Raw genomic sequence first — 25,842 nt, forward strand, 5'->3', positions numbered from 1 at the left:
CAGGGAGTGTATTTGTATTACTTTCATTTAATAGCAGAACTTTACTCATTTATCCATCTTGTAGTCATTACGAGCATCAAACACACAATTCTACGTCACAAAAAAATGCTTTAGTATCACACACACCCATATTAACATGAAAAAGAGCTCACAATTCCAAAACCATTCATGTAAAACAAGGAAATTGGATGCCAAATGAGGATGCCACTCATTATTTTGAATCAATGACATTATTCATATAGTGAAAACACATTGAATGACTCCACAAAGAAGCTGACACTCTTTAAAGTCTTATTTAAAGTCTCTTGCCTGGAACAGGAAGTGAAGGCGTCAGGGATGGGTTGAATGGCTTGATGATGGTCACCATGCGAGATAGGGGTGCTACGCGACCAAAAAGAGTCCTGTTTGTCTTTCACTGTCCTGTGTGTATTTTAGGTATTATAAGAGGTGCTGCCAATGTAAAAATTCCAAGAAATCATCAGCTAACAATAATTCTGTAACACAATGTGACCTCTTGTTGAATGTGTGAGCTCTGTTAAACAAAGTAGAGGTCGTCTGACTGTTGCAGCCGACCGTTAATCAATCCAAACAAGTGTGTTTTTTTTTGTTTTGGGGGAAAACTTTGGGGCAGGCCAGTATAATCAGCAGAGGAAACAGATCTCAAGGGCTGTTGGGCACCAGGAAAATGGATTTGGGTTGTGAAAACCACGATTACCACGAGCTGCTCTGGATTCAGCCATCTGGAGCCGCCTGCTCCAAAAGCCGGTAAAATTGGCTGTGCTGGGGCCCCTGTAGGAAACAGGTTTGCAGCCACTGACACAGAGGACACTCCAAGTGCATGTGTGTGTGATGTATGATGCTGCTTGATATTAGTAGGACTATGAACGATTCAAAGAAACCAACTCATCTTTAACCATGTGAAATCATGGATTTTTAGTACAATCAAGTATTAATTGTTCTTATGGAGTCAAGTGATGCATTCATAGGTTGGTTTTATGGGTCAAATATCGTAAAATGCTGTCAATCAGACACACATTTTTATGGACCTTTTTGGTAATGGTAATGGTAATAGTAATTGTTTTATTTCATTTGAACATGCATCAGATTACAACTGAGTGCATCACATAATCAGTTCACAGTTCCACATGTCCAAAAGGAGTAGGGAAAAGCAAAGCTTATTAAATCCATCTGGCTAGAATGCTCAGGCTAAAATGCTCAAAAGTTTAGTTGTTCCAGCCAAACACAGGGCACATATAGACAAACAACCATTCCCACTCACATTCATACCTCTGGACAATTTACCTAGCATGTTTTTGGAATGTGGGAGGAAACCGGAGTACCCGGAGAAAACCCACACATGCACGGGGAGAACATGCAAACTCCACACAGAGATGCCCGAGCGGGGAATTGAACCCAGGGGTGCGTGCTAACCACTCAGTGGCCACACAGCATGTGGTGTGCAGCCCCCATATCATATCACAAAATTCCTTACAAATTCCTTAAAGAAAAAAAAAGTATATATATATATATATATATATATATATATATATATATATATATATATATATATATATATATATAAAATATGTTACATGTATTAGTTTTAGACAAAGGTTGCATGTTTTCCTTCTTTTAAGTACTGGTTCAGACACTGTTTAAGCATCGGCACCATTTCAGAAGTACCGATTTGGCACCGGTATTGGATGATATGTAAACAATACACAAACACCACAAGTACAGCACTTAGAATAGTTTGTGATATATAGTAAATTAATTTACAACAGTGGCACGGTGCATATTCATCCAATCCTGGGACGCATTTAAAATTATTAATAAATTATATGATGATAGAACACCATTTGTTTGTTTGATTGAGATTTGTCTAACAAATAAACAATCAATTTTAGTATTGATAGCAGAACTTTACACAATAGTTGTTATTCCACTCTACTCAACTAAATAGTGAGGACAATGTTCTTGTGGAAAATGAAGCAGGGATTGTGAAGCAGGACATGGATCCGTGTATTAGGTTGCTCTCTAGAGGACATTTGCTGTCATTACTGCCTGGTGGCTGAATTTATGTTGAGAGAAATGTACAGCAGTAAATTAAGAACAACAGTGGGTTTGTACACATTGTTAGATTGTATACATAATTACAAATATATAACAGTAACTGTGCAATTTTTCTTTAACTGTGACTGACCTGGACACATCAGGGACAGCTTGTGGAAGTGGAATTATTCATAAGAATGTCATCATTATTGATCAAATAAAAACACGTACCGTGCTGGAGGTGTGTATGGTGGCACAATGCTCCTCTTTAAGGTCAGTGGTTGGAAATCTTCTTCCATGTTATCAATGTTATCCATGTTTTCTGAGCCAATTGTCCCACTGCACATGGATGTGAATAGACGCATTCATGTGTTAGACATCCTCTAACATTCTAGCTTTTAACGTTAGTGTTGACAGTAGGATACTCATGTGTACAGTGGAATTTGGCCTGATCTTGCACACCCACTGCAGTGGCACAACATGATTAATGTAACAAACATGTGATGGGTCTTTAACATTACACAATCAACAAGAAGCCACAAGCATAAGTCAGTGAGGCAAGTTGTAAACTTACAATTATATTGGCTTCTTGGCATCATGCCTCAGTCGAAGCTGCTGTCTCGCCCACTCAGCTCCTACGAGACTATGGAGGGCGAAAATACGCATACAACCTCATCTCTTTAAATTGTGTAACACATACTGACCCCATTGAAGGGTTGAACATTCGCAAAACACTCAAGTTTGAAATAAGTACAACATCCATTCATCCATTTTCTGTGCCGCTATTCCAGCTGTCATCGGGCGAGAGGCGGGGTAGGTGGCCAGCCAATCACAGGGCACATATAGACAAACAACCATTCACACTCACATTCATACCTATGGACAATTTGGAGTGGTCAATTAACCTAGCATGGATGTTTTTAAAATGTGTGCTGTGCGCCCTTTCACCATACTTTTCCAGACCTGTAACTGTAGCTATACTACTTGTCTATACTAGGAACCCAGTAAAAATGACGTATTGGAAAATAGAAGCTATTCAGTGTAGCAATACAGGATGTAACATGCAACTCTTTGTTGTTCTGTTTGTCTTGGAGCTCTTGACAACTGTACTTCGGGGGGTCCGTGAATGCACCACAGTTGTGTGGTTGGAGAGGCATGATGGAGAGATGTGTTTGCGAGTTAGAATACCTATGTGGTGTTGAAATAGCACTGCTGTTGTGTTCAGGTTGGAATAAAGTAAAAAAAAAAGACTTTATGAGGATGCTTCACTTGCGTCTTCTGTCTTAACAGACAGGCTTGCCGTGGTGCACAAGCATTAATTACACTAAAAATGTTAATGAAATTAAATAAAGAACTTAGTTACCGGTGTTAAAATATCACCTCACCTGCTGTGAATCTATCCAAAATATTACAAATATCTGTCAGTATGATACAGTGCAGTTCTACACCACTGAATGATGAAGCATATCTCTGTAAAGGCTCCTGTGTAAAGGCTCCTGAGTGATTTACCAAGAGACTACATGTCCAGGAGCACCCCAATCTCCTCTGTTATTTGTTACAGTTTCTCTTCCGCTCTGAAGACATAAAAGTCAAAGTTTATACGGTATGGACAAAGCAGTGGTGTTATTTATCAGATTTTTTCCACCCTGCTCACCTGCCACAGCTGAGGTTTTCTGTAGTAGCGTATTGATGAAGGACGCTCAGCCACCGGGTCAGCAATTTTCTCCAAGGTTGGCGTTGCCTTCTGGCGTCGAGGCAGCTTTGAATCCCAATCAACGTCCTCATAACTCCTGCAAATGTCTGTTGGCCATATGTTTGTCTATATGTGCCCTGTCATTGGCTGGTACCCAGTTCAGGGTGTACCCTGCCCCTTGCCCAAAGTCAGCTGGGATAGGCTCCAGCATACCCTTGCGACCCTAATGAAGATAAGCGGTATAGAAAATGGATGGATGTAGCACCATCAGGGAACTGCAACCAAGTCTTTTTCTGATATTCATCCATTTTCTATGCCGTTTATCCTCATTAGGTTCGCGGGGGCATTATTTAGATTTTCCCACAATGTCAAACAAGGAAAAAGGTGTGTTTGAGGTGTGCCTCCAACTAACTCCAATGTTGTCAGGTAACCCATAGAGGAAGCTTTCCCATAATTGCAGCATTCAGCAACTAGAAATAGTTAAATAGAAAAATCTGTAATATGAATGTAATATTTGAGTGCACATGTGGCTACAGAGCAACATTTAGCATTCCAGCCAAAGAGGGCAGCATAACACTACATGTGAAGATAAGAGTTGTTTGTTGCACTGCAGCTGTGGCAGAAATACACTGCAAATAGATTTGACTGTAAAGTACATGACATTTCAGCAAATAAAATATATCTATTTGTTTTACCGGCAAGTCTGGCTCTTATTGCTGCATGAGAAATCCTCCTGGAGTTCCAGGCCTGGTCGTGTCTTAGCTCTATCGCAGACAGCCTTGAGGCTGTTTTCACCTTCTCCTTGTAATGAGGGGATACCAACATCGCAGAAGCCACATGCTGGAAGCCAATAACCTTCTGCCGACCTTTGATACAGAGATCCACTTCTGCTCCAGCGGACAACTGCCAGTTGCATGGGTCCAAAGGAGGGACATCATCTCGCTTGGGAGCCAGAGGGGTATGTTGAGCTGGTCGCTGGGATCCAGCAGGTGAGTTTAAGCATCCTGGTTGTGGTCTGTCTCCACCAGCAGGCCGGTACACTCGAGAGTTAATACACGATGATAATGATAACACGCATGCCTGCAATATATGTCTTGAAGGCATTCAAGTCTGTGGCCATCTTTCTAAGTGTGCAAGTGTATGTGTTGCAGCACAGGTCGTTAGACCGTCCCAGGCCATGTGATGTAGAGTGTTGGTTGCTGGGAAACAGACTTTGTTGGCTAACCGGATGAAATTGCTGACATGAAGAGGTCACACGACACCTAACGTTCTGGACATACTGTACACTAGTTGACCATAATCATTCTGTATGTTTATAAATGCCGTTCTAGTTTTCACCACAGTACAGTGAAATGCGTGGGATCAATCGTCAGGAATGTTCCCACAAGATGCTTTAGTTTGCCACAATGACAAACAATGACTTCATATCTTTAGACTGGAGAAAAAAGGTCAGCTTTGAAAGATTACTGTGCTCTGCCATTTACAATACACGGTGGACTAGTGGTTAGCAGATTGGCCTCACAGTTGAATCTCTGGGTGGAGTTGGCACATTCTCCCTGTGCATGCGTGGGTTTTCTCCAGTTACTCCAGATTGCTCCCACATTCCCAAAATATGCATGTTAACTTAATTGGAGGCTATTAATTGTCTATTTGGGGGCACGGCAACCGAGTGGTTAGCACGCAGTTCAATTCCACCCTCGGCCATCTCTGTGTTTGCATGTTCTCCCCGTGCATGCGTCGGTTTTCTCCGGATACTCCGGTTTCCTCCCACATTCCAAAAACATGCTAGGTTAATTGGCCACTCCAAATTGTCCCTAGGTATGAATGTGAGTGTGAATGGTTGTTTGTCTATATGTGCCCTGTGATCCAGGGTGTACCCCGCCTCTCTCCCAAAGACAGCTGGGATAGGCTCCAGCACCCCTGTGACCCTCGTGAGTTGGTAGAAAATGAATGAATGATTACGTAATTGTCTATTTGGGCCCCATGACTGACTGGCAATTAGTCCAGTGCCTACCCCGCCTCTGGCCCAATATCAGCTGGGATAGGCTTCAGCAGTACCCTAATGACGACAAGCGGTATAAAAAAAACAGATTGTTGAATGGATTTTTTAGAGCTTGTATACTCAATAGGGTGTGATCGACCCAAGAGAGCCGTGGACCCTCTAATAACCAATCAAATAACCACTAGATGGCGTGCTTGAACTAGCAGAAAACTCAAGAATCCCTTTTCCATTTAACTATATCAGCACTATTTATCGCAGAAGAATGGATCCCTGTTGGATCCATGATGGTTTTAAAATGGCACAGTATCATAAACCTGTGAAGTCCCTAGAAACAGGATGAGGTGTTTTCTTCCTGTTTGCCTGCAGGCCAGCTGACAGAAAATAATGCTTCGTTTTTAACAGCAAACATAATTATGTAAATTACAGGGATGTAAAACAAATGTTTATTTTACAAAGGGCATAATCTGGTGAATGCACCGGCTTGAAAGAGCTGTCTTCTATTCATTGGAGCAAAAAACACAAAACCCCAGAAATGACTAGAGTATGTGGCTGAGCGCTTATTAATGGCTTTGCCTGGATTTACTAAATTGCGTTGTGTAAACATATACATACATGTACACACACAGGCGTGTGCTGCAGTTTCACCCAGTAGTGACTAAAACACTGGGGCTGGATAGCATTTTGATGTGAGAGCATTTATTCATGTTAATGTGTCAGAGATGATGCTGATGCTTGCTGATGGATGACTTTCACTCAGGCTGTCATTTGCAAATATGAACACCCACGGGCTGTTGAAAGGGATGTGTTAAAAATAGTCTAATTATGAGTTATAGCGATGGTGGTGAACGTGTCACCCATGGAAATTCTCCCTTGAAAAAAAGGAGGGCAGATATGACACTTGTCAGATGTGATGGGGGCCCTTCTTAAAATGGCACTGTTGACAAAAACACGCTATTTGTTGCATGCCTTGTGAGAACCATACGCTGATTGTATATTGATGCCGCTGTTATGAATACAGTTATGTTGAGATAGCCACATGATTTATTACATCTGGAGTACTTTAATTATCCACACCACATCCCCAAATCTTTGTTTGCCAATTATTTGAGTTTCCTGTATATTGTTGCAGAAATATGAATAGAAATCCAGCCTGCAGATGGTATAAAGCGTTGCAGGGAGTCAGATATTTCTGGAGGGAGGCGTCATTACCATCAGAGCAGTCTGTGTCTGAATCCTGAGTTATTAGTTGGCTTGTGTGGCTTTTTCAAGCATCCTCTGCTATCTCTGAAAATATTTACTAGCCAAGATAGTGGACCCGATGCTGCAGTGCGGTTAATTTGCACAGGCTAGATGTGTCTGCTCGGAACTGATACTCTAGATTGATCATCGTTCTTGTTGCTGCTGCTGCTGCTGCTGCAGAGGGTCGTTAAAGCAAAATAACAATTGGATGGCGGTGACAATATGGGCAGCTACTGCTGTTGGCCTTTTAAGTATTTTGGTCTTTTGGTCTTTTAAGTTATAAGAGCAGATTGGCTCAGTAAGTCACCCGATGGTCTTTTTAGTTGGAAAAAATTGGTGGTGCACCAAATCACTTAAAGAGACCATATGCAATGAGCAATGAGCCCCCCAACTGCCCAGAGGGCTCTCACGTTCTATCAATGAATAAGCTGTATCCTGTATAAAATAAACCCAAATTAATAGTAGGATTAATAGTTGTCACGTTTAGGCATGGCTGTGACCCCAGGATGCAGACATAGGACCGTAGTGCAGGTAAAAATCATTTCTTTGAATGCTTTTTCTTTTAATTCCAGATAAGCAGAGAGAACGGCTACTGGCCAAACAAAGCAAACAAATGGCAATGAACCAACAAAGGAAGGAGCACACACCTGAACTAAATAGAAGGGAGTGAAATTAGAAACAGGTGTGGGAGATAGGAAAACGAAAACGAGGCAAGACAGGAAGTGAATAAAAAAATAAGAGCATCCAAGGAGAAATTAAAGTAAAAAGGGAACATAAACACACTGTCACGCAGGAACCAACACAGGGCGTGACAATATAGTAGGTCAAAAAGTTGTTACAATCTTAACTAGTGCTATAAAATCACAACTAGAAGTGCTAATTTCATAACATTTCATCAGTGGTTATTTACTGAACCAGTGTACCAATCTGCTCTGTAATTTAGTCATTGGTCTGCAGTGGTCATCAAAATTTATTTCCAGTATGTCAATAAACTGAATGTTAACACATTGTTCTTCAATGAAGCCCCCTGTGGATGTTGTGGAGACTCTTAAAACAACATTTGATTTGTTGGGAAAACAAAGCATTCCAGCCATCGATGCATTTTCTATGCCACTTATCTTCACAAGGGTATGCTGGATATAACAAATGATTATTACAGTACCATGTAATTACATGGTACTACATTGTACCATGTACATTGTACTACATGGTAGTGGCAGCCTTGCATATCGATAAGAATCAGCCACGGACATCATCAGTTCTTAAGTATAGCCATTGGCCACGCCTCATCCTGTTTAGGGCCAGTAGATGTCCAGAACTGCTGCGCCTATAGACTGCACTGGCAGGCAATGTGTCAGACGGACACACACTAAGACAATGATTCCAAAAACAGCACTAAAAGAATTACGAGACAGGATTTTTTTATACACATTATTTTTGCATGCAGCATATCATATATTTATAGTCCTAGTCCAAAGTTTGGGCACACTAGCTCATGCTGCTGAGAGGGAGTCCTACCTTTTCCATACACATTACCTTCAGTCCTTATCAGAGAATGCAGTAATCATCAGGTGTTTTTTCTCATCTTAATATGCCGGGATTCAGAGGCGCTCTTGTTATGGCGCTGCAAGGATGGGGGGAGGGGGGGGGGGTTGGTTTATTTAAAAAATGCATACAATGTTATATTGAAATACACCACATGTTCACAATTCCCAGTTCAACATATCTAAAAAGAAGCAGAAGAAGCAGAGTATATTAAATTCTACCCCATCTCCATATAGTAACTCCAGTAACTAGTTCAGTTCTAGATTTGTTCATTCCTCCACCCTGCAAACTCTCCCATTTCTGCAGCTACCAAATGTACTCGTCCAGTGCTCAGTGCCCCAGCCACCCCCGCACACCCCACTGCCCTCCAACAGGGAGCATTGTCATTCAAACAGACCCTCATCATTAGGCCACAGACATGTCATCAACATGCATTCAAGGTGAGACCTAATAACCAGCCATCAGGACCTCATCATTGCCAGGCCCTAAACAGGACGCTCCCAAAATGCCATCTGCAGTCAAATGTCACTCTTAATATTGTATAATATTGAATATATCGCAGGCCAAGAGTCTCAAACATATGTTATTTCACCATGAAAACGTTAAATAATCGGGTGCACAATTTCAAAAAAAGAGGTGAAATGCAGAAAAGGGCCGAAAATAAAGTAAGGAGCTACGTCATAGATATTATGTCATAGATATTATGGGGCAGATGTGATAAAAATAAGCTAACGTTACTTGGTCGCTAATATCCAGTGGCAGTTTCTGGCATGTGCGTTATGTACAAGCCCACAGAGCAGCCTTGATGAAGGGGCACCGTGCACCCCTGCCAGAAAAGAATAAATCAATTGCACAGTGAAATGTTTTTGTGTCTTGTCAAGGGTGTGGAGGCTTTAGCTTTTACTTTACTGTAACTCTGTTGTCTTGTCTGATATAACAAACATGTAATGAGGCAACACACCTTTCGTATTCATTGTCCTGCTGTAGAATCCAAGTTGGTTTCAGCTTGAGGTCACCAACAGATGGCCGAACATTCTCCTTCAGGATTCATGGTTCCTTTTATCACAGCAAGTCTTCGAGGTCCTGAAGCAGCAACAGCCACAGACATCACACTACCACCACCATATTTAACTGTTCGTATGATGTTCTTTTTCTGAAATGCGGTGTTACTTTTACGCCAGATGTAATGGGGGACACACCTTGCAAAAAGTTAAACTTTTGTCTAGTCAGACCAGAGAGATGAGCCTTAATGTTCTTTTTGGTCTGCAATGGTTTTGGTCTTGGACCGCTGCCTTGCAGGCCACTTTTGCCTAGTGTCTTACTTATAGTGGAGTCATGAACACCGATCTTAAAAGAGGCAGTTTTTTGGATGTTCTTGCGGGGTCTTTTGTCACCTCTTGGATGAATCATCGCTGCACTCCTGGGGCTATTTTGGTTGGCCGGCCACTCCTGGGAAGGTTCACCACTGTTCCACGTTGTCACCATTTGTGGATAATGGCTCTCACTGTAGTTTGCTGGAGTCCCAAAGCTTTAGAAATGGCTTTACAACCTTTTCCAGACTGATAGGTCTCAATTAAGTTGTGTTTTAACAAGGGGGGTAATCACTTTTTCACACAGGGCCATGCAGGTTTTTCTCCCTTCATAATAAGTTGCATTTAAAAACAGCATTTTGTGTTCAGTTGTGTGTGTGGACACGCTACACAGGCAGCTGTGAATGATCAATCAGCAATTTATACAATAATTAGGAGGTCTTGCTGTATGATTCCATCTAAGTGATGCCGTGCCCCAGTAGCACTGGCAGCAAAGCCCACATCATGTTTCTACCTCCACCAAGCTCGACAGTTGGTACAGTAACAGGGTTGAAATTCTCAACTTGACTCCTCCGAACACACTTTTTGTCATTGTGGCCAAACACAAATAGCTCAATCCTTATCCAAAAGGTCAAATATTATTTTATTGATATCATAATGGTTTCAGGCCATAGCTCCATGTGATCATCACATTATAAAGGCAGCGCATTACAACAAGGAGGCTCAGTGAGCTCTATTTTAGGGTGTGTGCAGCTCTCTTGGACCGTTTGGAAAAATGTGAGTGCGTAGATGAAGCTCCCCTGAGCAACGTGGGCAGCTATGTCCTCAGAGAGGGGGGCCGGAGGCTTCGGCGTATTGTTGCTTTCCTGCTCTCTCGCCACTGCCGTGCTCCACTTGTCATCCTCAGTTAGCTCAACAAAGTAATGAGTATGCCGCTGTACATTTTTCATGAGGGGGTGGGAGTGAAAAATCTGCTTCTTATAATGCTTTTAATATGGTTTCCCCACACACTCTTCGCCCTGTCCCCCGCAGAGCACCCTCCGGGCTAACATGATGCTGCATAAGCATGTTTAATGGTAACATTCCCTGCGGGAGAGTCAGCATGATGCAATGTCACTTTTGGTGATGAATATGTTGACTACAGCAGATACACAAGCAGCTGTACATCATGAGAAAACTAGATACAAAGGCAAAGAATTATAGCAAATTGAGGTCTCATGTTAACAAAACAGAATGAAAAAAAGAATGTTAACCTTTATTGTCATTATGCTGCAATTAACAATATTGAGATTTATCAAATATTAAATTAAACAACATATGACTGTCTTTAGGCTGCACGGAGGTCAAGTGGTTAGTGCGCAGGCCACACAGCTAGGAGACCCAACTGGATTTTATGTCGGTAAGAATGTAAAAATATGTGATAATACAGGTGAAATGTACAGAATACCATTGTCTGTCTGCTTCACTGATAACGTTTGTACGTCTCCCGCTGAGATTTTGCATTTAGTTCAATTCCACCCTCGGCCATCTCTGTGTGGAGTTTGCATGTTCACCCCGTGCAGGCGTGGGTTTTCTCCGGGTACTCCGGTTTCCTCCCACATTCCAAAGACATGCTAGGTTAATTGGCCACTCCAAATTGTCCATAGGTGTGACTGTGAGTGTGAATGGTTGTTTGTCTATATGTGCCCTGTGATTGGCTGGCGACCAGTCCACGGTGTACCCCGCTTCTCGCCGGAAAACAGCTGGGATAGGCTCCAGCAACCCCGCGACCCTCGTGACGATAAGCGGTAGAAAATGAATGAATTAATGAATGTCTTTACAGTAAATTATTTCATGGGTTCATTTTCCTTTCATCCACCAGTCAGTGATAATGCACTCATTATTATTATTGCACAGCTATGACATTCCATTTTTGTATTCACAGAACACGCTCGTATGCATGAAAAAGTCAGCTTACTTCAGAAAAGGAAAAACAATCATTTCAATCAGCATGATCTCACAGATGCGAAATATGTCAACACTGCCATAAATCAAAATTTAATTCCCGCCTTAATGTCCCGCCTTTCATTGTGGCACAACACAACCGCAGTTTTTCTTGTGCTTGAACCCATTGTTCCATTAAAACACACAGATTGTAAAGCAAATCCAATATGCCTCATCATTCACAACAAAAGCATTTCAAAAAACATTGTGCACAAAAATGGATCCAGGCAAATGAATATCAATATCATCTTTTTTATCACAATTATTTTTAGAATGTCAGACTTTTACATTTGTGTATGGTAATCTGGGAATTCAACAAAGTAAATGTATTAAGCACCCTACAACACAATGGAGGTAATGTGAAAAGAATAGCAGTAGAAAACAAAATATAGAGAAAAAGCCCAAGCTGCTGAAATACATCATCCCATTCAGGCAACCTCTCGACAAGGACAAACGATGATTGATGACAGGGTCAATGATTGTTGCCACAATTTCATTCTGTACCAGAGCTTTATTTGCTTTTTCAACGAGGTGTGTAAGCTCGTCATCCTCTTCTGTCGTGCTTTTGGCCACTTTGATTCATGCTTTCTAATATTAATAGAGGCAGTATGTTTTACTTTCCGATTAGTCGTGATGGTATCCATCAAGACTAAATAGATATGACATAAGAGGCCCAAGTTAGTTTGTTCAATAATGTAGTGGTCAAAGACATTTTATGTCCCATTTTATAAGAGTTAGCAAAATTGAGTCAAACACAAACCTGAGTTCTAAAATGTTATTCAATCATTATTAGTCAATGTCGTGATCCAAGCCATTTGTATTGAGTTATGGACTCCTGTAGAGCAGCTACACACAATAACCAACACAGAAAGCTTTCTAGTTCTTCTAGAATTTGCACCTATTCAGCTGTATTTCTTTGAATTCCGTGCTTCCTGCAAAAACGGTATGTTTTAATGTATTCCACCAATGGCCCGCCTCCAGACACGCTTAGAACAACCGGCTTGTGCCGCTAGCTTGGAAACCCAACTTTACAGGAGTTGATAAACAGTATAGGAGTTGATACAGTGATGTATCTTTTTAATATAAAATTCCTTTAACAGCCATATGTGTTGGATTCTGAATCCGATCTGGAAGTAGAGACTGGACAGTCTGACCTTTCTTAAGAAAAGAGGTTACTTCAAGACATTTCTCAATAGCATTTAGAAAGGTCAGAGAAGAAATGCTCACACTAAAAAGATGGTTTGATGATAATAGATTGTCCTTGAACCTAAGTAAAACTAAAATCATGCTGTTTGGTAACAGCAGAAAGGACACACACCAGCAAATACAAATAGACATTGCAAGGGTGAAGGAAAATACATTTCTGGGGATCACAATAGATGAAAATATGAGCTGGAAACCTCATATTACAAATATACAACATAAGGTGGCCAGAAATATTTCAGTCTTGAACAAAGCAAAATTTGTTCTCAATCAGAAATCACTCCACACTCTTTATTGCTCTCTGGTTCTACCATATCTTACTTATTGTGCGGAAATATGGGCTAATAACTATACAAGCAATCTTCACCCGCTAAATGTACGGCAAAAAATTCATAATGCCGCCTACAGAGAAGATACTAACTCCTTATTTCTAAAATCACAAATACTTACACTTGCTGATATAGTTAATTTCCAAACAGCTAAAATAATGCACAAGGCTAAATCAACCATGGAATGGATTGAGTAAGGAACTCAAACAATGCACAACGATGAGCCAATTCAAGAAACAATACAAGCAGTTGATGTTTGCTAAATACAAGGATGAAGAGTCTTGAACCAGTCATGATGTGCTATATATATCACTATATTGACAGTTACTATGGTACCCATTATGGCATTGTATGGTCATATCACCTGGTACTTCGGTACGAGGTGCATTATTAAAAAAAAACAGACAAACAAACAAAACAAAACAAAAACTCAAACTGTATTATGGAAAGCAGAAAGTGAACAAATGTAACAGTTACTGATTGTAAAAGTACCAGATGGAGGGGTAGGATTTAATAAGCTTTGCTTCTTCCTACTCCTTTTGGACATGTGGAACTGTGAACTGATTATGTGATGCACTCAATTGTAATCTGATGCATGTTCAAATGAAATAAAACCATTACCATTACTATTTAGCATCTACAGCATTGGTAATGTCTAATGTTACCAGGGACTACCGGTGTTTAAAGAATTCAGGTAGAAACACTAATTGTGGTGGGAAACAGTTATTAGCAACCCCGCTCCCTGTATGCGCATTCTATAATGCTACACAGACAAGTGCTTTTGCTCCATGACTTAAAAAGACAGTTAGGACACTAATAAACTGTTACTTACTGCTTGCTCTTCTGACTCTTTCACACGACCGAGTAACGTTGGAAAGGTGTAGGGCATTAGCAAGTTTGTGGGCTAGTCCAGCTACATAGTGGCCCATGTTCATGAAATAGTCCAGTGTGAAATGCCGTTCACAGATTAAAATACATTTCTTTTGCTGGTAGGGAATCAGGAACTCCAACGACAAATGAGGGAGGGAAGAGAGATTATCTGCCTTACAGACATGCCCATATAAGTAAATCACCTCCTCTGTGACATCACAAAACTTCTTTCAGGGCTCACTTCCAAATGTGTAAAACTCATTATCTGAAAATTCTGCATCATTTAACACAAGAATACAACATTCTAACTACATTTATAAGTCTGAAAAGTAGGAAAAGCTTAAGAGATTCACTTTACATATTAAATGCTAACCATCAAAAACATATTTCTATGGTCCACATTCGAGGAAACTAGCACACTCTCAAGTGTTTTCATCTAATTCATTCATTTCACTTCCAACAGCAATGTTGAAAAATAAACAGTAAAACTTTCCAACTGAAATACAATTTTAGGTCTCCAGCAGAAGCAGCAACTAAGGTCAACATAAGTGCTGAAATTATTATTCCTGGTCACGTCACACGCTTTGGAACCAAGGCAAAGTTCATTGGGCTCAACGATAACGGCCACATAGGCCAATGAAAACAATAGCATATACATGGATCCTTGAATAATTTGGATTTTATGTCGGTAAGAATGAAATGAAATGTACAGAATACCATTGTCTGTCTGCTTCACTGACAACGTTTGTACGTCTCCCGCTGAGATTTTGCATTTAGTTCAATTCCACCCTCGGACATCCCTGTGTGGCGTTTGCATGTTCTCCTCACGCATGCGTGGGTTTTCCACCGCCTCTCGCCCGAAGACAGCTGGGATAGGCTCCAGCACCCCCTGCGACCCTCGTGAGGACAAGAAAATGAATGAATGAATAATACTTTCAATATGCAGAAATATGCAAGTGAGAAAGATCGAAAGGGCTTAAATGTTGAATGGAGGAGAAGGTCAACATCAAGCCACAATTTCATGCAGACTGTTGAGTATTGAGAAACCACTCAAAGAGACATCTGCAGTTGGAGGGAGAAGTGGCTCCATTTCTTTATTCAACAGCATGACCAGGAGTTATTCCATCTTTGGACAACCCTCCATCTATTGAAGTGGTCCTTTCGGCAGACCCTGAGCTTGTGGAAGGGGTGCACTCCACACCTAGGAAATTTAGCAAAACATGTTATGAAAGGGCTGGGTGTACCCCGCCTCTCGCCCGAAGACAGCTGAGATAGGCTCCAGCACCCCTGCGACCCTCGTGAGGAAAAAGCGGTAGAAAATGAATGAATGAATGAATGTTATGAAATAACACCTGTTAAACCTCAGGTCAAATTCAATTGCGCTATACCGTGCCGTTGGAGTACACATACTACCATAAAATCCCCTCCCCGGGCATCTCAAAATATCTTCAAAATGTCCCTTGTTTATATCTCTGTGCCTCGATAGGGGAAGGCTTTATTTTGATGGGCCAATCACATGTGAGGACAGACCAGGCCAAGCAGGTAAGATGGGGTAGTCACATTTAAATGCAAGCGTGAAATGAGTGGAAAGATGCTAACATTTTTTCCCTAACAGAGGTGCTTATAAAAGCAATGAATACAAACAAATGCTTATCATCACACAGACTTTTGTTGCTGCATGTTAGCCCCTTTCGCCCACCAAATTATTGACATTGAATGCTACAATTTTATATGGGAAAAAAGAATCCCTTTGGTGGACCACGTTCTGGGAAACCAGCACACCCCCTGACACTCTGAATACAATTTGAAATGTATTCAAATTGAATACTATGGTTGGCGACAGCCGAGTATTAGATGTGAAATACATGCTGTGTCTTCTATTTCCTCCATGCCTCAACCACAAAGGGTAACATGTATTGGAGAGAAAGGAAGTGAAGTGTCTAAATGTGGCGTACAGGACACTAAAAGTGAAGCATATCAACAGACTTTCTCTCTTACCTCAAATATCTGCTGGTCCCTCACTTCTGTCACTAAGCTGGCCCAAACTGCACAAACAGGCTATTTTTTATTCCCAATAAGAACAAAGTAAAACCTCTTCTTTTGAACCATAAACACAGAGGAGAGAGCCTCAGGGTGGACACCCATGGTTAAAAGCTATACTTTGTCTCCAGCTTGGTATTTCAAGTTGTTTGGGAACAAAATGGGAAAGCAAACTGAGCCCAGTTGTTTGCATTCAGAAACTTTTCATGCACATAATATCCTCAGGGAGCCGCATGACCGTTTGAGCCAGCAGCTCGTACATGTGTGCTCTCCCAGTATGGATCAAGACATGAATGATGAATTACCATAGAGGGAAGAAGAAGAAGAAGAAGAAAAAAACCTGGGGCTGAATGTTGTCTGCAAATACAAACACTTAATATTCCTCAGGGCTGAGACAAAAGCGGCCTTTTTCATTCTTGACAGCAGCATATGCAGAAGTATGCAGCTCAGCAAAGCTCTTCTGACTCGAACCCCCCACACCCTTTAAAAAGTCTTCAGTAAGCAGGTCACATTGGCTCCGTAAACTTGTCTGTTGTGGATGAAATGCTACCATCAAAGACGCTCTAAGCCTTGTCACTCACCACCCATAACAACCTGTGATGGATTGGATGGCCACAGGCAACTCGCCCTTGCCTGTTCAACCCATGCATGTTATCTGAAGAAAATAGAAGAACCCTATCAAGAAAAAAAACTATTCCTATGCTCAAGCTCTCGCTCCTTTTACACAGACAAAAATGGTCCTCAGCTAGTAAGATCCCAAGTAAGGAGGGCTAAATTGCGTAAACAAACCAAAAATCTGCCTGCACTATTAGTCGGAGTGTTGCGGGTGATCTACAATGATTGCTTGCACAATTTTCACAGGTTCAAAAGTGGTAGAGACTGTCCTATTTAAATGAGGATTTAAAATGAAAAATGGGGTGTCAAGCATTGAGTCGGAGGGCTTGATGGAGAATGCAAATAAACACACACATAAACACATTTCTCCGGCAGAGACATTGCATCATCCTAATAATATTATAGTATGTTATAGTAGTGAATTTGATCATTTAATATACACCAATTCCTTCTTAATTGTGGCTAATTTGTTCCAGACTCGATTGTGATTGAATACACAGTACATTTCTGTGAAGTAGGATTCCTTATTTATGAATATTTTTTCAAAAGCATTGTGTTTTTAGAGCATAGAGAAACTGTTTACAACATTCTAAATAAAGTTTTTAACCTCATTAGAGCCCTGTAGGCATTAAATAACACCCCTATAGTCTGTCTAGTCTAGTCACCTTCACACACATATTACCCAATATAATAGATATGCTAACAGAAAATAAGCCAGCGTGTTGCTGTAAAGGTGTTAGTGGAGCTGAGTGAGGCGGTGGACAGGAAGTGAGGTCATAAGTTGTAGCTCAGTGTCAGTATTTTAGTTAATTTAGCCATTTTTACGCCTGAAATACTTAATTTAGTAAGAAAATTCATACAATTTGCTTAAATGTGCATATTTTGGACTAATAATAGGCCATATTCAACAAATAAATATAATACAATAAATAAAATGAATTATTGAAAAACAACTACAAGTATGTCACGGTGTGGTATGTCGGCATTGCATCGCGACTCAGGATGCAGAGAGGACCCAAATGCAGGTAAAAAGTCTTTGTTTAATTATAATAAAAAAAAAACGGCAACTGGCCAAACCAAACAAACAATGACAACAAACCGACAAAGGGAGAAGCACGCACTTGAATTAAGTAGGGAACAAAAAATTAGAGGCAGGTGCGTGAAACAAGTAAAGGTGTGAGCGAACGGAAAGGAGCAACAAAGGAAGTGGCAACAAAATAAGGGCATGGAAACAGGAACTAAGGCATAGAAGGAACTAAACAAGCTGTCACGGAGGCTAACTCCCAAATCCTGACAACAGTATACAGCGTTATCTATTCTCATTACTTAGCTGTATAGCCTGGTGAAACCCACAAACCTGCGCCATGGAGGGCTGAAAGGTTTTCTTTCCAGCCGGTCACTAAAGCAGTCTGAGGGAAGGAGCTCATCAATTAAATCACCTGCTGGAGAAAATGGTTGGAGAGAAATCCTGCAGTGTCTGGCCCTTCATTGAGCCTGATGAAAGGAAATGCAGTATTGCAAGGAGTCTCTACTACTTTTATTTCTCACAGTCCTAATATATTGATACGCGCATAATGCACCAGTTCCCCCTGCCTTTCAATCGTGCTAAAATACGACTACAAACAGTTTTAGGTTTGATTAATTACATTACAGGTGGTAAATGATTACATTTACAACAACTACCGTTGTTTTGCACGTTCAGATAATGCCAGTCTTCTTTTGAATAAAATCGGGCCCATTGCTACAAATGTATGACTTAAAGCACAATTTCATCCGTCAACCTCAGAAGAATCTACAATGTGAAAATCTGGGCAATGGCAGAGAAGGAAAGCAGGACTTATAATACTAAATCTATAAAAGGCAATTTAAGGCTTCAGCCTTGTGAGAAGGCGCTCAATGGTGAAGCAATTCACGCAGATTGATCAAGGTCAAATGGGAGCAACACGTATGTCTCCATGGTGGGAGCATGTGAAACCATCAGGGGGTTTCAAAGTTGGATTGAGTGGATTCAAGGAGACAGGCTTAAAAATAAATCCAGGAAGTGCAAATAGAATCCTCAAAGTGTTTTAACCACATTTAGCAGCCGTGTGGAGAGTTTTAAAAGTCATCATATTACCAGTGCAATTTTAATGAAAAAAGTTAGCGTGAGAAAAGCCGATCTTATAGCAGAAATATTTGGTTGTGTGAAAATCCACAAACGAACGGCGTTCCTAAAAATCCAATCCTGAGCAGCAAGCTTAAATGTCCTGACAGATGAGGAGGTTTTGTTTGTTTTAATTGATCCTTGTTAAAAACTCATTTCCCTCTCTCCAATTGAAATTAATGCGGCACATCTGCCATTAAAAATGTAGAACCTACAACCCTTGGTGTTGCGCTCTTCCTCTCTGAAGATTTAAGTTCTAAGACGAAAAAGAAAATCTTACATAATCATTCACTTCTAATGATTACCAAATCCATGAAGATAAATGACTGGAGCAGCAAAGGAGCAGTATTCTGCAGTTTTATATGCATTTTTATATGTTTTTATATGCATGCATAAGTACATTTTAAAAGATAAACAATGATGCAAATTCAGTGGGAGTGTACATTTTTTGCCCTCGAGGCTCACTCAGCAGCTTCAGTTCAAATCACCGTTTCATAAACATCCAACATAAACATTCATAATCCTCACGAGGGTTGCGGGCGTGATGGAGCCTATCCCAGCTGTCTTCAACCTGGACTGGTCGCCAGCCAATCACAGGGCACATATAGACAAACAACCATTCACACTCACATTCATACCTATGGACAATTTGGAGTCACCAATGAACCTAGCATAGTATTTGTTCAGTGAAGTTGTATTAATATATTCCCAACAGTCTATTATCTTCATTTAATGTGTATCTGGATTTTCTAGTCCAATCAGATTTCAGCTTCATGGGTTGCCATATCAGTGTCATCTACACAGGGCCTTCAGAATATGGAGTGCTGGCCCCGTCACAGACACACATTAGAGGTGGGGCTCATTTATTTCAGATTTGATCAGATTTACCTCTCAGATGTCATTTATGGACCGTCGCTGGCCTCCCATAGGCTGTGACACATTGCTGCAAAAATAAAATAAACAAAAAAATCCAGCAAAAAAAGCTAGATAGCAACATATGGCAATGTGTAATATAAAAAATTCTAGCATAATTATCAACCCTCATATTTTTCCTGGGTAACTGTCGTATTTCCTGTTTTTTTTCTGGTTTTTATAATTTCCCATATTTTCCCTGTATTTTAACGTTCATTTGGAAGAAAAAAATCGTCTTCTGCACTGGCAGCACTCTGGACTTTTCCACCGTACAATGATCTCTACATGATGGTAATACAGTTACTTTACCCCTGAGCTATACTTTTTAAATCAAGGTTACAATATATTTCATTGTCTTTATTGAAGGCAAATAACTGGAGGACATTTATCCCTGAGCAGTGTGAAGCAACTTTAATTGGCAGTGTTGGCCGATTGCAATAAATGTATAATGAATGTCATCAGCACCAGTAATATGATCACAAGTCGTGAAAGCAGAGCAGTGTGTACTGGCCAATTATGGAGTTTCAGTGTTGAGAAGACCAGAGGCTAATCTTTTATGAGGGTCTATGACAGATATGCAGCCAATTAATGGCCTGTCTGGAGGGAGACCAGTTTAGATGCAGCCCATTTAAAATATTTGACGACTCGGACCATACGTTGTTTTATTTGTTTTATGGTCATACACTGGGACCACAGTTAAATATGCTGGAGTTTAAACTACATTGTAAATGGGGACCTATTATAGTTTTTCCACTTATCAACTTGGGATGGCTCTGAATGTTTGGTTTCAGAGAGTTTTTTCTAACATCTCATACCTGTATAAGGAAGCTGCGGCTCCAGGAGGTGGACGAAACCCACCACACATTCGTTACCTAAAGACCCACTTTTCTGACGCTTTGTTTTTTGCCCGTTTTTCAAGTCCACAGCTGATGCTTTTTCTTCTTTTTTTGAGCTGCTTTAAATGACACTTTTCTGTTGGACAAAACCAACCACATGGCTTGTACCTGGGCACGCCCATATAAGGAAGCCTGGCTCACTGTAAGTCACAATGAGTCGGCACGGAGCGATGGCTTCCAGGTTGGTTCATGTTTGAAGGAAAGCCAACTTCCCGAAGGAAGGCAGAAGTGGCAGAAGTGGCTGGAGTTGCAGATTCCAGGTGAAGAGGAAAATATTTTGTGAGCATGGGACTGGACTATCTGGCAAACTGTTGCTGAAGTCCTATGCCTGTCCAACATTACTTGGTCATGTTGAAGAGTCAGAAGCGTAAGCTGTAAGTAACAATGTATCAGTGTCCTGTGTTTATTTTGTGTATGTAAACGGTGTAGCATTATAGAGTGTGCATATAGGGAACGTCTTCCCTGCATGCAGGCAATTTACAAGCTCACTAATGTCTGGAGTTGCCAATAGCCTTTTCCACCACAATTGGTGGATCTACACAGATTTTTTTAAACACGACCTATGTTACCACTCTTTGAGTTCATACATGGTAAATCGGCACTGTTCCCCATGAAGGGAACTGGGCTTGTATCAAACCAATTCATTTGTACACTACAGTAAATCTATTTTACTTTAGGTAAGAAATGTAGGCACAAGAAGAAAAAGCATCTGACCAACATTTCACACTTGTATGTATGAGCACAGTTCTATCATTTCTTGAATGAATGCGTTTGGCTTGAGAGGACAGTCATAGAATCTGGCATATTAGGATTGACAAAAGCCCTCAATTGAGCCGAGCACAGAAAAGCCTGTCTGCTTGCATGTACATGCATTTAGGCTGATTTGCCTCAATCCCGCTGGCTGGCTCCCAGGCACGTCTCGCTGTTGGAGATGCAACACCGTTGTCTGGCAACCCCCTGGATCACAGCGTTGTGCTGTATGACTAAGGCATTGCAAAGTGTAAGAGCACTGTGCTGCTCCTGTAAAAGATGGCAGGTAAACAGAAACACAGCATTTGCATTCATTGATTCAGCCAGCCCTTCAGTGCTCATTACCTGGACTTATTATGAGCCATCGTTTTGATCTGCTGGCTGAGGCTGGCCGGACACATGCACTCATTACTTCCCATATTAACTGGAGGTAGCAAATAAAACTGCAGGTTGAATGTGTCAGATTTCATTTTGACGCCTTGGAAGCCAGTTGGTGGCTACAAAATCTAAACATGCTCTTATACTATATTTCTATCCCACCGAGTGAAATCGATACTGTGGAGTAAAAGTCGTTTTTTGTTCCTAAAACACAAGTGACAATTTTATTATACTTAGTGTGTACTTGTCTTTATTTCGTTTTCACTGACGTTCCAATTGTGTACAATTTATACAGTTAACTGTATACCAGTGGATCACAATAGGCTGCCTGACGGCCACATCAAAGCCAACCAAAGCTTTTCATTTGGCCCTCCCAACATCACCCAAATAATGTAAAGGTACAGGTGAACATTTTTGAACAAGTCAAAAGAGGAAAAAATGTTTGATAACCTCACATAACTTCTTTGGTGGGGAAGGAGCTCAAGCTTGTGCTAAACATTCCAACTACTACACATAGGCGGACTCACCTTGACGCACAGTTTGGGTTCTGGAACCAAACTCCTAATAACACCCATATGTGCCTCTGTGATCAGTGTTCCCCAGTGAACAGGAGGGTCATCTCCCTAAGCCTTCCTACGCAGCAAATAGCAGCTCAGAGTACCCAGCCGTCTTGGAGTCTAATGGGAGGGTGCTGGAGAGCATCCTTAGTTCTACCGGGATACTTCACCGCCCATGTGGACAATACCAGTGTGACCTGGAGGGGTGTGATCAAGAGGGACGGCCTCCCCGGTCTGATCCCATCTATCCATTGATCCATGCATCCATTTTAATAAACACCATGAGGATGTCCATACGTGCGCCAGAACACTAGCAAACCTTTGTAGTTAATAGTTATATTATCAGACCTGCGTCCGCATGTTCTGGACTTACGGGTGAAGAGAGGGGCTGAGCTGTCAACTGATCACCAACTGGTGATGAATCTTTCCCGATCTTGTTTAATGCAAGGTACCACTGAATATGATACAATATATCTGTATCAGTATATGCCTGTACTAATCAGTGATAACTCAAACACAGACAGTAGATACAAATAAATTTGGTCTTGTTGCTTTGAAGCTAACTTGACCAAAAAGAATTGCTGCTGTTAAAGGAAACTTCCCTCAACGAGTCATTAGCGTGTTAACTTTGACAGCCAGGGTCGGGTGCGGAAACATTTCTCTCAGGCTCTCAGGCATGACAGAGAATAATTAGAGTAATGTACACAAGTCTTATAGATATATAATATATATATTTTTAGATAAGTTGTTTTATCAATACATTAATGACCACATATTAATAAAATTGAAAAAAGTACAGTATTGCACGTACTGAGCTGCTATTGTGTAGTGGTTAACGTTCTGGCCTTCGGAACGCCCCGGGTTCAAATCTCCACTAGTAGAAGGGAATCCAGATTATAAAGTGCTCAAGCCAAAATCTGTATGCGGATCAAAATATCAACTGTGGCGATTTCGCAATCAGGAAAAATCCGAAAGAAACAAACAATTGTACATGTTTTAGACAACATTCAATATTCTCAAAAATATATCTTTCCATCTGAAATACAGCCTGCTTACTTTACAAGAGTGTTTAATTTTGTTCATGTTTCACACATTAGAGGCTCACCTTCTTGATTCACATCGTATATCTGCACTACGACTGCATAAACAACAAACATTTGATTCATTTGGGAGTTGGTAAACAAAACAAGCACCGGGTTGCATGCAGACCTATCGGAAGTATGACGCAGGCACCCGCAGAGCCACAGACTGGCGTTTATTTGAAACAGGATCACACAGCACCAAGATACAAAAAAAAGCACTTTTCAAATCAAAGCACATTTGAAACAGACAAAAGAACGCAGCACAAGTCATAAACAGTCAGGCCAGCTTTAACATCACTTTTAGATCCGTACTCGATCGTCTTGGAACAGCAAAGCTCCACAGTTGACTGACTACATGGGTCTTCTCTGCACTGCGGTCATTAAGGAATCGGTGTGAGGATTTGTCAGACTTATGGAGACATAAAATCTCTGCCCCCATAGACAGCCGGTGTTTTCTATACATTCTATGTGTTTCTTTGCAGTCCATGACGCTGTTTATTAAAATACCAAGCCTATAAAAATATTACAGCTAGTTCAGCATAATGACGCCTGCCTATACAGAATTTGTATATATTGATAAACAATTCAATACATAGATAAATAGATATTCTGTGTATGGATTATAAATCTTCATAAAAGCCTTTGCTTAGTACAGAATCCAAATGCTGAGCTGGTCACAGGCTGCAGGCTGACCCTGATGTCCGGAAGTCTGGGTGAAAGGCCAAGTGTTTACATGGATTGGCGCTGGTGTCGCATACCAACGTTCCTCTCACCGTGCCAGTCTCTAACCGCGCTGGCACTCGTTCTTACTGCAGGTGGCCTGACGCTCGATCTGCCAGGTGCCCTCTTCGTATGTGCAGTAGCAGATTGTACACTCGTCGATCTTCACCTCTCGTCCGGCAGGTATCACAGTTGTGTCTGCAAAACAGTTGGGACCTGTTGGCAGGCAGAAGAGTAAAAAAATGACAAGAGCGAGTGAATATGCTGGGATAAATAACAGGCATTACAGCAAACTTAACCTTAACCTTAGATAATCTGTCTCTGTTGTTAGTGTAGTCTATTCTGTCCAATGTCAGGTCAGGTATTGAAGGTTGTTCCTGATTCTTCATCAAATCAGGCTCTAATTTGTTGTGGTTATCAAGGATGTACATTTACATTGCATTTTGTTCTAGATGAAAGCTTTCCACTCATTGATTTGGCAAATGTTTATGCCCCGGTCAAGGCATGCCCTGTCTGTGTACTCTTGTTGTTTTGTTTCTTATTTTAATCTTCTCACCTTGAGACCTGTCATTTGCTCTCTTCTGTGCATTTAATGAGCTTTTTCTGCCCCTCTTGTGTCTACACGATGTCGGTGTGTTTCTGTGTCCTTTTCATTTTAACCTGTTCCTGCCCGACAGCTTAGCTCATATTTTTGTTCCTCCTTCCAGGTTTATACTAAACTATTGTGTATGTTCCTATATCAAGAACGGTCCAACTGATTTTCATGAAATGCCCTGAACATGCTGAATGGCCTGCTGGTCCAAATGATCATAAGTATCATCTAGGTGACAGTAGCAGTGGTCATCTGTGCAGCCCAGCCCGGCACGCACCAAGGTTTGAACATTTGAAATGAAAGTTATATCAAGCAATGATTTAGCAGTCCTAGGCTGGCATCACCATCAATTTATAGGAATTTTGTACGAGACATACAGTATTTTTCACAAAACATTTTGTCGAAAACTGAATCCTATGAAAACCTGGGTGTATGAAAACTGAGGTTCCACTGTACAACTGAACAAACCCAGGTTTTTTGGATTATGGATTCTAATAAAATTGTCGGGAGGGCATCAAAGTGCAAAAAGAGAAAACAGCAGCAAGATTCGGGAAATAGAGTGTACAATTTATTACAGTTGTTACAAGATCTCGTGTCACGATTTGCAAGATTAAAATGTAATTTATCGTTCAGACGACACCAGACCTAGACACCAGATTATAATAATTTAACAAATGCATCACACAACAAATGAAAATGAACTTGACCATTTTGCTGGTTTCAGTATATTGCCATGTGCATGCGTGTATGTTTTCCTTGTCTTTGGCCTCCAGCACCTTGGTGTGTTTGTTCCATAGAACAACAGCATGAATGAGACCTTTTGTCAGTCATACAGTACAGTCTCTTTGTCCTGGTGGGTGGAGGCGGGGCTCGTAAACACACAGAGTACAGAAGAGTGTAACATAGTAGAAATTAAATGAGTAGACTGTAG

The 25,842-nt window shown here is 40.9% G+C and overlaps 2 protein-coding genes across 2 annotated transcripts in view; both read right to left on the reverse strand.

Moving 5' to 3' along the window:
- Positions 1–2,212: 2,212 nt before the first annotated feature.
- On the reverse strand, positions 2,213–5,051 carry LOC131108296 (uncharacterized). The gene is made up of 5 exons (XM_058059262.1): positions 4,441–5,051; positions 3,707–3,852; positions 3,562–3,626; positions 2,284–2,391; positions 2,213–2,222 (listed from the first exon to the last, which is right to left on the reverse strand). The coding sequence occupies exons 1-5, from the start codon at positions 4,847–4,849 to the stop codon at positions 2,213–2,215; spliced, it is 738 nt and encodes a 245-aa protein (XP_057915245.1). The 5' UTR covers positions 4,850–5,051.
- An 18,698-nt stretch (positions 5,052–23,749) lies between these two features.
- Positions 23,750–25,842, reverse strand: part of vwc2 (von Willebrand factor C domain containing 2) — a 58,351-nt gene continuing 56,258 nt past the window's right edge. The window contains exon 4 of the mRNA XM_058058013.1: positions 23,750–24,535. Coding sequence (XP_057913996.1) covers positions 24,384–24,535 — 152 coding nt within the window. The 3' untranslated portion in view covers positions 23,750–24,383. The remainder of the gene's footprint in view (positions 24,536–25,842) is intronic.

Source organism: Doryrhamphus excisus, chromosome 20, assembly GCF_030265055.1.
Source record: "Doryrhamphus excisus isolate RoL2022-K1 chromosome 20, RoL_Dexc_1.0, whole genome shotgun sequence".
Classification (NCBI taxonomy): domain Eukaryota; kingdom Metazoa; phylum Chordata; class Actinopteri; order Syngnathiformes; family Syngnathidae; genus Doryrhamphus; species Doryrhamphus excisus.

Coding starts and splice junctions, on each gene's coding strand:
- LOC131108296 (XM_058059262.1), bottom strand. CDS start 4,849: ATGCCTTCAAGACATATATTGCAGGCATGCGTGTTATCATTATCATCG. Junction 3,627..3,706: donor GAAAACCTCAGCTGTGGCAG/GTGAGCAGGGTG, acceptor TTATGTCTTCAG/AGCGGAAGAGAAACTGTAAC. Junction 2,392..3,561: donor CCTGGACATGTAGTCTCTTG/GTAAATCACTCA, acceptor ATCCATGTGCAG/TGGGACAATTGGCTCAGAAA.